At 31.9% G+C, this 14579-nt stretch overlaps 1 protein-coding gene across 1 annotated transcript in view; it reads right to left on the bottom strand.

Moving 5' to 3' along the window:
* The window catches only part of LOC127720897 (uncharacterized), a 31714-nt gene that overhangs the window by 582 nt on the left and 16553 nt on the right, over positions 1 to 14579 (bottom strand). The window contains exons 10-19 of the mRNA XM_052227638.1: positions 14220 to 14346; positions 13527 to 13754; positions 12652 to 12852; positions 11867 to 12141; positions 11149 to 11281; positions 10595 to 10813; positions 9927 to 10083; positions 9096 to 9376; positions 7825 to 8025; positions 1635 to 1764 (exon numbers count right to left, since the gene is read on the bottom strand). Coding sequence (XP_052083598.1) covers positions 1635 to 1764; positions 7825 to 8025; positions 9096 to 9376; positions 9927 to 10083; positions 10595 to 10813; positions 11149 to 11281; positions 11867 to 12141; positions 12652 to 12852; positions 13527 to 13754; positions 14220 to 14346 — 1952 coding nt within the window. The remainder of the gene's footprint in view (positions 1 to 1634; positions 1765 to 7824; positions 8026 to 9095; positions 9377 to 9926; positions 10084 to 10594; positions 10814 to 11148; positions 11282 to 11866; positions 12142 to 12651; positions 12853 to 13526; positions 13755 to 14219; positions 14347 to 14579) is intronic.

The following is a 14579-nucleotide window of genomic DNA, read 5'->3' on the forward strand; positions in this document are numbered from 1 at the left end:
CCAATGATTAATTATAATTTCTCCGATATTATTCATATTTACACATTTTACTATCGCATACGGATAATTTATTGGATATTATGCCCCATAAACACTGTTTCCCTTAATAAAATTGAGCGAAATGCTTTCTTTCTCTCGTTTCTGATCAGCCGTTCCTTAAACGAATTTTCATTGGAGTTATCTTCCTTTAGAAAGGCAAATTTTGGACCTGTTGAATCGGCACACGGCCGATTTACCTGGCGACTTTATACACTGAGAAGAGTCACGTTTTTTCATCTTTGCCAATCAAATAATCAAGGAAATCCTACATTTCCATTCTTAAAAGAATAACGTAGTGAAAGTTTGAAACCTGCCGTATCAAATGATACATTTTGTTAAGCAATGTATATACATGAAATATCTTTACGCCGTCGATTTCGTGGTGTTATTGCCGTTGCTAAAACATGCCATTTTTTAACTGAAAATCACGTGACCAGAAAAATAAAATCGACGCCATTATGGGTTTTGCTGTCTGGTTGTTAATGGCTAAACTCTAGCAATTTTTACATTTGTGTATTGTTTAAAATTAATTGCATTAAGAACAGAGTAGTTTTGTGTGGAATCATGTTCTAATGTATGATATGCATTGACACTGCTTTTAAATAAAACAAAATCATTGATTTTAACTAAAAATGACTTTATAAGGTTTGTAAAAGATAAGCTGAAATTGAATCAACTTCACTTAATGTAAAACGAGAATTCTGAAAAATTGTGCAAAATATCCGTCTTAGGCAATATATGCCTGGGTAGAAAAACCTTATGTTTCGAGTAATACAGCATTTATACGAACAGTAAATTTACTTAAAATTGAAATATATCAATAATATTTCATTTCAACACTAAAGTGCTGTAACATTGTTTCAACAATTTAATATTTTCGAAAGGCTTATTTTTTTTGCCAATAGGGATGGATGGTCTTGAAATTTTAGTTTTAAGGTTGTCAACATTCATAGGTAAATTGGCCTTCTACCTGTTTGATTTTAGCGTTCCAAACGGGTCTTGTAATGAACGAAACACTTGTGTCTGGTCTACCTATTTATAAACCTGGCAGCATATTTTATGACTTTGTTCATTAATAAGATGATATATATTCTCCTTCTTCGTCTTCTAACTACCTGATTATGATGGCTCGCGTTTAATGGTAAAGTGTCTGGAATAAATGAATATAGTATATAATAGTTGTAACTGTAGCTTATGATATAGATTTATATTAAATTATTTTTAACAGATTAACATGTTTGTGGACATAAATGCAGTTTGATACTTTATTTTTCATTTTGTGATTTGGATTTACGTTTTCGTCTCGGTGGCTTCTATCCCATATTTCCTCTTAAAGCAACTCATATACATCATTTTCTTAGTGTAAATGTCAGTAACCAAGAGTGACACAGTGATGTTTCTTATGTTCTTTGTTTTGCACTTATTGCTTTCTCAATTTTCAGACGATTATGTAATTATTGTTATAATTGATATACATTGAAATATATTTTTGAAATACTGCACAAAAGAGTAAATAATTCAAAGTGAATTGACATTCTGTGATTAAATTTTTATAGGGTATAACGTTTTACGGACATTTAAATAGAATTACTTACCTGAACAGTTTTCTCCATCATAAATTTTTAGTTTGGGCAATGACCAATTAGGATCTAAAAAGGTAACACCATCTGAGGATACAAACACTGACCCTGTCAATGTTTCAGCGAAAACTGTAGTGTAGTACCTCTATAATTAAATCATTATTAATCAACTTTCGAAAATCATATATCAATAATACTTTAAATTAAGCAGTCTATTCATTTGTCCGAGTTGTTGGTTTATTCATTATATAGTTTTATCTTGTAATCAAAATATCGATGCAGTAAATCAAAATCTCAGCGTGTTATGGAAGTCCTCTATCTATTTAGCATATATCTTGATCTAGAACAAGTTGAATAGGATCGTGTCTGCGTAATTGAAATCGCGGTTTAATAAATCGAAATGTTGGTTTGAAGAATCGAAATCTCGGATGAAAAAAAAAACACAAATAGTCCTTTTTGTTGGGCTTTTGAACTACCACGAATTGGTTGACCGATATGATGTACTGTGTCTCAACTCACAAGAGACATATTTTCAAAGTCTTACGATCTGAAGCTTTTTACACAATGTGTCCTATTTCAGATTGTGATATATTTCGCTGATTTGCATGACGGGTGATGTGTATATAGCGGACGACACTTACGTGGTAGAGACCCGGTCTCACTTATTTGAAACATCAATTTCCTTAGGTTTTATGTTATATTTCTATTTTGTTGTAAATACTTAATATACTCACGAGATTTGGACATAGTTTAACTACTGTTGACTCGTATAAGAGATGACCAGGATATTGACGAACGAACGTATCTCGACGAATGAACGTAATAGGAGCGATAATTGTATGTTTGCAAAACATACTTTAAACTTAACGATGTTATTATTTGGATGAAAATGTAATCATGATAATAGAACGAAAAGAAAAAAACATGCCGATGTTAAAAAGGTTTCATAATATATATGAAAGACGTTTTAACGTCTCCGTGATTGTAACATATCTACTACGATACAATGAGATTATTACTAAATAACTGTTGTCGGTTTGTATGTTTGTTCAATGTTTTTTATTGGATATTTAAGTTTCAACCCTACCCCCCACCCCGCCAAGGGTGACTGGGGAATAGAAATATAGTCATTACAGGTTTTCTCCCGATCCGCAGTAAAACCTTTTCCAAAGTGGGGCGTCCGTTTGGCAATGCAGGATGTACAAGTACTCAGCTTCGTCCGGACAGAATGGGGATTTTAAATCCGATGCCTCATGTAAAGAGATTGTCAAACCCTTGCAACAATTTTATGAGAGGTATACGTGGGTGGCCTTTTGTAAGGATAAATTTCTTTTCCCAATATATGCCCTCGGTTTGCAAATGCAATCTAGACTTACCCGACCTACGGGCTCTATTGCTTTGTATTTATTGTTAATTTGTTCTCATCCTAAACATGGATGAACTATTTGCCACTGGACGTTTAGCAACAAACAATAGATCAATCAATCAATCAAATTTCATACAAACAAATCTTTCACTTTACAAAAAAAAAAAAAAAAAAACATATAGTATTTTGAACCAGTTAAAAATAATGATTTCGGGGTGTTTTTTATTTATCATTTTTGTCAACCTCTGAGGATGGCAAATAAAGGCAACACTACTATACCGCTGTTCGAAATTCATAAATCGATTGAGAAAAAAACAAATCTGGGTTACAAACTAAAACTGAGGGAAACACATCAAATATAAGAGGAGAACTACGAAACAACAGAAACACAACATTAAAATGTAACACACACAGAAACGAACTATAATATAACAATGGCCATTTTCCTGACTTGGTACAGGACATTTTAAGAAAAAAAACTGTGGGTTGAACCTGGTTTTGTGCCTAGCCAAACCTCCCGCTTTTATGGCAATGTTAAATATAACATTAAAATGACAACATAACATGACAGGACTACAATACAAATAAATGGGAGAACATATAGGACAGAGAAACATACGAATAATAGCTAACAAAAGGTACCAGGTTTAAAATTTAATACTTAAGACGCGCTTTTCGTCCACACAAGACTAACCAGTGACGCTCAGATAAAAAAAGTTCGAAAGCCAAAACAAGTACAAAGTTGAAGAGCATTGAGGACCAAAAGTTCCAAAGAGTTGTGCCTAATACGACTAGGTTTTCTGTCTGGGATAAGAACATCCTTATTATTTAGAATAATTCATACTTTTGCAAACAGTAAATTTATAAAAATGACTATATAATAGATATACATGATAACACCGAAGTGGTGACTTATCACAGAATAAAAACGGATACATAAAACAACTTAAACCAGTACATAAAAATTCACAGCCGAGTTAGCCAAAGAGATCAACGCACAAAGTGACGTCACATTTGAATTTCTAAAAATTTCCCAAAATAGGATAGAATTAGGATAGAATTCAAGATTAGATTTGTAATACTCATATAACATTTATTAATAACAATGAGAATTACAATACTAATTAATATAAAATTGTGGTAGTAATTAGATAATTAATTGTATTATCTAGCAATGTCGGTGTTTCTTCTAAATCAAACTGTAAACCAAATATATCGTATAAATTTAGTTGACCCAAACTAAAATCTAATAAATGAACTGGGTGATTAATTATCTTTACCATAACACACGAATACAACAGAAAAAAATAAGATTTACAACTACAAACGATAAGACATTTGAAAAATTCCGATGAGAATAACAAATATAACATCAAAACTAAATACATGAATTTTGGATAGAAAAGTACCGTGACACGTCTTATAGCAATGCGAATTCACACTCAGCAAAACAGTCACAATCGGGAATAAGTCACGTTCGGTAATTAAAAGATCACAATCTAACACGTGGTAAAAATGTCCTTAGTTTGGAAAAAGACACATCGTATGGATAACCAATTCGTGATGGTGTCCGTAAAATTTACGGAGTGTCATTTTTAATCTGTCCTCCTCATAACTTTGTTGGAGCAGTTTCTGCGTTAGGAGCACACTCCTGTATATGAAGTCCGTAAAGTGTGAACATGCACGAGCATAACGTATCAACTGAGATATGTAAACACCATACGAAGGGGCAGAGGGTATGTTACTGCTAAGAAATGGGAAATTGATAATTGGGAAGTTGAAATCGTCCCGTTTATCATAGATTTTCGTGTGAAGTCGTCATTCTGTGTCAATATTGAGGAAAAGATCAAGGTATGAAGCAGTCCTTCTAGTACCAGTAGTATTCTTAATTTCAAGTTCACTGGGATGTATGATATGTAAGTATTGGCTGAAATATGGGTTATTCAATGATAGGACATCATCAATATATCGGAAAGTAAAATTAAAGAATTTCGCAAGGTGCTTTTTCTTTTTGTCTTTTAGAAGGTTCTGAATGAATTCTGCTTCATACGAGTACAAAAACAAATCGGCCAGTAGGGGTGCACAATTAGTACCCATTGGAATACCGACTGTCTGTTGAAATATAAATCCTCCAAACTCAACAAATATATTGTCGATCAAAAAGTCCAGCATTTTGATAATATCATCTTCAGTATATTTTCTGGTAGATTCATTGTGGTTCTTCACAAAATATGAATTATTGTAACCCAAAACAAGAAATTTGTATCTATGATTCCCATTTTTATAGAAAAAGCTCTGTTTAAGATGGTGAAGTCGATCTTTCAACTGAGCATGGGGAATAGTAGTGTAAAGCGTAGAAAAATCAAGTCTTAATGTTGCTGCAAAATTGCAAAGATTGTGATCCAGGATTAAGCAGTAGATCTTTCGAATTTTTGAGAATCCTCATCTGGTTAACACCACTGGTAAAATATATCTCATCACAATATTTTTGAAGCCCATCTTTAACTGTAGAAAGAATAGTAGTCAGTACTTTAGAAAGATGTTTAGTCGAACATTTTGATGACCCAGCTATGTATCGTTCTTTATATGGAGTCTTGTGAAGTTTTGGTATCCAGTATAATGATGGTCAAATTTCTTCGTTTTCTTTGATGTTGATACCAAAAGAAAGAAGGACAGATTTGTGATTTTGTAAAATTTCGTCCTTGGTAAATGATGTTAAAGAATATGTACGATTACCAGTAGTTCCATTTATTCCAAGCTCTGTTGTGAGACATTGCAAATAATGGTTTTTACATATGAAGACAATATTATTGGAGGCTTTATCTGCTGGAACAACGACATATTTGTCATGCAAAGAGGATAAAGCATCCACAACATCCGGATTCTTGAAAGGGTTAGTAACTCTTGTGCTCATAGTACATCGTAGTTTTTGAATGCGCTTCTGAATGCATGATCGAATAGCTTTGATCCATTTAGACAAAGTGTCCAGTTCTGGTTCGTCTGGTTCGCGCTTTACACATTTTCTTGCATAGTCCTCAACTGCATCCATCAGTAACTTGAAGTTCTTTTTCCAGTTGATGGGCTGGGGAATTCTATATTTTGGTCCCTTGGCAAAACTTATTAGATTTAAAAAAAAAAAACTAGTCATGAGAGTAAATAACGTTTTTTAGAAGGGATTTAAATTGACACAAGGGTCCATTTATAACGCACAAGAAGACAACTTTAAATACTTACAACTATATAAATTATAATCCTCTCCAATATGCACATACTCATGGCATCCTCTGACATGTTTGTTTTTTGCGATTGTTGAAATACGTTTCAATTATTTAAGTTTTTCAAGTTTCATTGACTTCACAAAATACCCAGAAGGCAAATGATATGATCGGTAATAAATATTATTTAGATGATGGTACGTCAACCTTTTTTTATTTCTGAATGTTGATATAGTGCCTTTCCGTTTTGTTAAGCTCACGTGGAATAATAGGGTATTTCTGTCCTCCCAATAATAAACCTATAGGTCTTTTTTTATTAACTTTTAGAATGTAGAAACGATTTCTGCTAGTTATATACCTAATGGTATAGTGTAGAAAACAGTTAACATGAAAGCACTGGCAAATAAGTTATTTTGTACCTATCAAAAACTTAAGCTTTGTCCCAATTTCAACATGAGTAGAGAACAAGCCACAGTAGTTGGAAACATGTCACAAAAATTAGTTGCCGTAAGTATGTTTAAATCAAAATTTCAAAATGATATTCTCCTTATCTTATCAGATTTTACCATAATGTGATACTCAGCAAGGTGAAACGTACTTTATATCAATGTGTACGCGTGAGTAGGATGATCTGTTCCAACTTTCCTAGAGTAATATTCATTTTTACCAAGAAAGTTGGACCCTAACCAGTATGCAACTCATGTGACGCGGTCTGTTGGATAATTAGAGCGTTTTTACACGAGTCTGTTGTTGTTTTCGGTCTGTAAACTCGTTGATTTTAGTATAAATTTGCAATAAGAAAATGTAATGAGCATAGAAAATGCAATAGCCGAGTTGCAACTCCAATTTGATTATCAATATATCAATATACTTAACTTCAATTTCTTTAGAAGTATCAACTTTTTATCACAAAATATTCGTAAAAAACTCTTTTGTCTACACATTTTTTTTTAAATTTGGGCAGAGATTCTCTACATCCAGCCTAATTCGATTGGTCTGGGGGCATAAGCTAACTAAAATAAGTAAAAAAAAACTGATTTGAAATTGATCATCAATCATATCAATATAAAAAGCGTCAATATCTATGCTATCACCCTTGTATTAACTCCGTAACTCATTTAAATTCCTTTTGGAACCTCATTGTCAAAACAGAGTCTTGTATATCGAATGCACCTTTTTCTATTGGAAAAAACATTACATTATTAATCATCAATTCAACGTGAGGAGTTAGCTATACAGAGACAGGAAATATCTCATGTAAACTTAATACAGAAGATGCGAATTACTTAACTTCAACATGCGTTTTTTTGTTAGATTTATGTTTTTAGTGTACTATGTATAAACAGCAGCTCCCGTTTCGTACAATTCGTCATGTTACGCTTTCGTACGTTCGTTCGTCAATATTCTGGTCATCCCTAGTTAAACTTAATCGTCGGTGCATTAATAATGAGTACTTATTATTTTTTATAAGTATTTCGGAAACATCAATTTTAAAATGTGATATATGAACAAAATCATCTCCTGCTGCAAATATATATTCGAAATGCTTTCTAATTTATTGTTATTTGAAACATAATTTATTAGAGATTGCAATCTTGAAGCAAAGTAAGCTTTCAACACATACTTGAAATGGATGAATCGTTAGTCCAAGGAAAAAGTAAAAGTTAATACTGGTCGTTATTTTCCTCTTTTCAGCAACATCACACAAGCCTGAAGCAGTTCCTACACAGGCATCATATGTTAAATTCAAATGTGGATGATAAAACTTCGTCCAACGTACAGCTAGATTTTCTGTAATGGCATTAAAGTCGATGTCTTCTATGTCCTGAAAAATGGCTTAAATATAGATCTAGAAATAATGGATGTGTACTGAAGTTTAATGTTTTACCTTATTAATATATGCATATTAAAGTGTATATAAACAAATTCATCAATTTTCAATTCCTGCAATGCATGTTCCACCAATACTGGTAGTATAAGGACAAATTACCAATATATGTTAGCTAAGTGATGTGAAGAGAAATAATTATTGTTTTCAGTACTTAATCCTGCCCTTCATCCACTTTTGCTTTTTCTGTGTCAGTTTATTGAAATACGATATAAAAAAAATCCAATTATATAAAAAAAAAGACGATGTGGAATGATTGCCATTGAGACAACTCTCCACTGGAGACCAACTGACACAGACATTAACAACTATAGGTCATCGTCCAGTCTTCAACAATGAGTAAAACCCATACCTCATAGTCAGGTACAAAAGGCCCGGAAATGACTAATGTAAAACAATTCAAACGAGAAAACTAACGGCCTGATTTATGTACAAAATAATGAACGAAAAACAAATATGATATACAGCAACAAATGACAACTAGTGAATTACAGGCTCTTGTTCTTTTATCTATATTTTAATTCAGAAGTTTCAATAAAATATTTCTTATCAAATATTAAAAAGTTTGTCTTCCAAACAAGACAATAATTGCATCTACTATGTGTTTTACTCACACATACGAACGAGTTTGTCTCTTTTGAAAATTTGAATTCAATCAGATTTGACTATAAAGTAACACGAAAGTTAATAATATTAGATCTAGTTTAAGTTTTGCTTTTATTTATTTTAATACATATATTTTAGGTATATGATTTAACCTTAATTTCATTTAACAAAATCAGAATGAGTCTGTGAGAATTTTTGTTTAGAGGGAAGCAACCGCTTTTGCGAATAGGAATTGATAAAAGCTTCAAATCAATAAGATAACAGTACAAATCTCTTCTTCATAATTCTTGAGACTTCTTGTACGCGTTTGTATTATGACATTTTGGGGTTATTGTTCGATATGCACAGATGAATAAAGGGCCTAAAATTCAAAAAAATAATTTTACTATCAAACTGTATACCTTGATTGGGATAAATGCTGTCGAATTCCATGGAACATCGATAACAATACCTTTACTAGGTAAAACTATATCATGACTGTAAGGGACAGATGCTTTTAAGACGAACAAACCAGCCAAATTTGTGGCCTTGATTGTCACGTAATACGTATGATGACCATGTAACTTCCAGTCTAGTTCAGATACATTAGTTGCAGTACATTTATAATTCGATGACCGAAAACAGGGTCCCTTTTCTGTCACTATAGAGTACTGTCGTAGGTCTGTAGAATACGGTTCGTGTCCTGTAAAAAATTATTTGTTAACCCGTTCCTTTGCTAGATTATTAAATCATGATATAAAATAATATTTTAAAGATTTTTAAATGTAAAGTACTAAAATATATTGATATCCGGTTTAATTTACTAATGTAAACAAAGGCAAATGTCACCATAATTCAAATTTCGTGATATAAGGCGCTGTGAAAACAATGCGTGCTTAATCATACACAGAAGTATTTGATTGATTAATAATATTTATGCACTAACCAATTATTCTTTTATTCCTTTTTCCTGCAAAGAAATTGGTATGATGGACTTTTACTATTTTACTACTTCCACGTTGTCAGAACCTCTACTGATAGAATGTACAAAGTCCCTGAGAATACAACCCCCTAGTAGCGTCAGTGCAAGGTTTATTTTAAAATATTGTGGTGGTTCTGTTCTTAGGTTTGATGCTTAAAACAACTTCTTTTATGTATTTGGATTTTAAAACGTTTGGTCTAAGTAAGTTAAAAAAAAGCTCGTTTGTAAAATAGTTCGTTTGTAAAACAGTATATCTCTTAATAATATTTACCTATGGCAAATTCATAGTCAAGCAAAAACGGGTTATCACTATCTGTGAAACTCGCAGCAGACCAATTTGCAACAAGGTAATTTCCAGACAGATACAAATCGATATATGATTCAACAAACTGAGGTGGTGTTGTGTCAAGTATGAACGGACCAACGTTCTGAAAATAATCAATACCTAGTCGTTTACATTTGCTTGAAGTAAAGTTGCAATTGTAATAGTAATACGCAGAACATGAACAAATCAACAAAAAAGGAGAAAGGTAGAAATTTTAGATTGCAACTTAAAAAAAGATGGTATACTGCATTTTGGCAAATATGTAGCCTTACAACAGGCAACATAAAAACCCTTTAAACATGATTGCAAGTGAAAATGGCAAATTTGGCGGCGATTAAATTAAAATTTTCCTTCGTTAAGTCACCTATTATTCTACATGTATGACTTCTGAGAATTCGTTTATTCTTTTAAAAGTTGCTGCGCCAAATGACAAGATAAATACTCATCTATTTGAATTTCTGTATATTTTGAATTAGAAGAAAATGTTGTGATAACTTTTATTATTTTCCATAACATTAACTCGAAGAATATTTTCTTTTCAACATTGTTTTACCTATTAATACGTCTAAAATCAGAAGGACAAAATGGTGTTTATGATTCAAGTATTGGCTCACCTGAGAACCTATGACATTAGATTTGCTAATAGACTTTATAATGATATAGAACAACTTTCCTTCTGGCACTCCAAAGTGATCTATTAAGATGTGGCTGTGGTGTTTAGACGACTGGAAAGCCATTAAATCAGGTGCATCGCTCCCCGAAACTGTCGAAAATCCAACTTCATAATCATCAATTAGCGAAGTATCAACATTTGGTACCCATGTTATGTTTAACTGAAACATATGCATGCCTTATATGCTAAAGGGAATAACATAAAAATATAATATTACCTTTGAATTCACAACATGTAACTAGTTTAATATTTGTCCATTTAAGCATTATTACTATGATCAACCATAGTGTAACTTTTTCACTAATAGTTTCTTTCACAGTAATGTAAAAAATAGTAAGTTACTATTATGTTAATGAGCACATTATATAAAACGACAAAGCAGCTATTGCAGGATTTTCTAATTTGCTTGCATTTTTCGTGACCTGCATGAAATAAAACTCTCCTTCGTGTATTAATTCTTTATGCGAAGAAAATTATAATGGAAAGAATACATACCATATGTATTTTAGGAATTACTCGAGTAACTAATGTGGAAAACGAATTGGTCTTCGTGCAAACATTGTCAGCATTAACTGATGTTTGTGATGTTGGGAATATTTCAATGCTTTCGGTCAGCGGTTCTGAAAACCTTTAAACAAATAATGAGCAAAACTATACCTAAGTTATAACATATTCAAGAAACAGGTATTGCTTCATACAAAATCAGACGATATTTTTGTCTTTAAACTCATTTTCTTATTATTTACATGATAAAAAAAAGATTTAGGTTTTACATCAGTACGACATAAATAGTTTGTAGGTTTGGCCCAGTAGTCAACTTTCATTTCTTGAAAATGTACAGTCAATAAATGTAGTAAAATAAAAAAAAAAAAACACTAAGGTTTTGTATCATTTTTTATGGCCTCAGTCTCATTCGACACACCTTTTGGCAATTTTGGTTGTCAACCCTTTCAACTGTGTAATGGTGCTGGGCATGCAATAACACATCTTACAATATTCATTTTTTATTTGGAATAAAAGGCTTTGCTTGTTTCATAATATGTGGACATGTTTGTCGTTTTCGTCGATTTACAATGGCGTTGTCAGATTTTCTTCATGTATGTTTATCCATTGATTTATTAACTATCCGTTTTTTTTTTTAATTTTTTAATTTTTTTTTTTTTTTTTTTTTTATCTATTTATATTTATTCAAATTTATTTTATCAATACATACTTGCATTTGCTTGTACTATTTTCCAAATTATGCCGCTGAAGGTTTTGATCTATATACCATTCATGGCCATCAACGTCTCTTATCAAACGCGGTTTTGTCCTTGCATTCATTATAATTACATTTTTAACTGAAGGAACTGTGTGTGTAATAGTTATACCATCTGAGCAAACAGGTTTAGACATATGAAAGGCTTTATTGTATGCAACCACTGTGACGTAGTAGGTCCCAGGACTTGATGCAGTATGCGTTGCAAATGTATCATAGGTGTCGTTAATCTAAAAATAACATGTTGAAGCGGTCATAATATAAAATATTGTTTGACTGATCTACTGCCTCTTTGTGTATATGGGTATTTGGAGTTTGGTGTTGACCTCAAGATTTTCAATTGTTTCTACTTTGTTTAAAACTATTCACTGTGTCCAATGCTATTGTTTATTTTGATGATAAGATTTAATAAATTTGAACTACTGTGTTATGTAATTTGTCTAATTTTATTTTGTGTAACATTTGATTATTTGGGTTTGACTGTACCAAGTCAGGAATATGACAGTTGCTTTCCATTCGTTTGATGTGTTTGAGCTTTTGATTTTGTCATTTGATAAGGAACTTTCAGTTTTGAGTTTTCCTTCGAGTCCGGTATTTTTATTATTTTACTTTCTGATATCATCTGAAAAACCTATAAGAGTAAAATTACAAAAATTTCGAATTTCTGTTAAACAGCCTATAACAAAATTTCAATCACAAGATTTTTTTTAAATGCTATACTTTACTTTTAAAAAACGCACCAAAGATTTACGTTGAAAATGTTCTTCAGTAAGACAAGCATCTGAAAACTCGTACTGATAAAATGCAACACCACTTTCATGATCGAAAAATCCTTCCCAATGAGCATCAAGCCACAAGTCCTGTTGGAAATCGACTTCTGGACTTCCATACATCCCATCGTGTACATGTCCAACCACTGGAGGGGTGATATCAAGAGTGATCTGAAATAAACTCAAGTACGTAACGAACTGTAATAGTCCAAAATCTATAATTCACTTTATTTGATTAAAAATCAGAACCCTTTTTTTTTTTTTTTTTTTTTGCTCTTATTGAATATAATATTTCTCAATTACTAATATCAGTTCAAGCCGTGCATATGCATTGTTCTTTATATTTTCGTAGTTTATAATTCTGCTTTCGTTTTGGAACTTATCAACTCTCAGGCAAGCAATTTTCATATCAATTTTGCAATGCTTTCAAGTTTGTAGGTCTGTATTCAATTTGCTGGTTAAACAAATATAAAAGTAGAAAAATATATTTGTTACACTTAACGAACCACCAATGTTTCAACCACATATTATTTTGCGAAAAGGGAACACCAAAGCTAACTCTAGGTGGAACGAGATGTTGCGATAAATATATCCCGACTTTTAATAGCCGTTGGCGAAAATTTCATACTGACCGGTGGGTAAACTAAATATTCAAAGTATTATAACACAGGCAGATGCTGACAGTCAAATCTAAAAAACCGTAACTGGTTTCAACTAGGCATTATAAAGTTCAAGACAAATATCAAGTCATTTCGTAATAATGTTGCTCATGACAATTGATAACAAAAGTTACGGACAGACAAAGAATTTTTTTGTAATTGAATGATTAGTAAAATGGTACCTACTTTTATAGTCCTTAGTGAAATCAATGTTGCCATATTTGTCACATTTACATCAATAAAATAATCCAAATCGTGTTCTCCCATTGATCTATTATGGACTATCCCATTGCCTTTGCCTACTACCATATTAGGCTTGATATTAAAGTGTTTGTGGTAACAACCAGTGTAATTTGTACAGTAACAAGCCGGTCCCCTATTGTTATTGTATTTCTCTGCACATTCTTCCAAAGTCTGAAAAATGAACATTTGAATATGAATACTAAATGCAAAATTGAAATGTGCTTGCCTATTTTCCATTGAGTATTACTTGCTTTTATTCTTTTTTTAAATTGGTAACATGATTTTCATCAATTCTTGCATCGCATATTGAGATGACGCTAACACTGCATAATAATATTTTTAAGGACAAAAGTTGGCCAGGATTTTTACTTTAAGACTTGTTCTGAAAAATATAAATTTTCATTTTTTATATGAAATTCTTGCAGTTTTATAATATACATTTATAATTATATTAAATTGGTGAACATGTAAACATACAAGTTTTGCAAGACGGCCAACAGAAGTTTTCGGACTGCACTCTGTAAAAATCATCAGGTTGAGCCCAAATTTAAAATTCATATTCACTAACGTCCATTACAAGTAACTTTTGCGGAAATAAGTGTTGCGTGTCCGTAAATCAGTGTACTGCATTATCACCTGTGTTTCACCTTGACTTGGTAAGTCTATTTCTCCGTGAATGATATTAGTCCCACTGTAGTTACTATACAACCTCCATTTTAAATGACTTATTCCACTATGATAATCATAGGCATCCCATTCAATCCTAAAACACAAGCGACAAACGAAGTTGGCATGTGTATGTTAAAATACAATATGACAAACGTTAGATATATAAAAAAGACACATTTTCTAACAAGAAAATTGCAGCTTACTATATATGAATTCGAAAATTTACAACAATGAATAATTACATCAAATTTATTTTGTAAATTCTATTTAACAGACACAATAATGGTTTAATTTGTAAATTTATGTATCATTGTCATTTTGCTTAGT

The sequence above is a fragment of the Mytilus californianus genome, unplaced genomic scaffold, assembly GCF_021869535.1.
Source record: "Mytilus californianus isolate M0D057914Y unplaced genomic scaffold, xbMytCali1.0.p SCAF_11, whole genome shotgun sequence".
Lineage (NCBI taxonomy): Eukaryota > Metazoa > Mollusca > Bivalvia > Mytilida > Mytilidae > Mytilus > Mytilus californianus.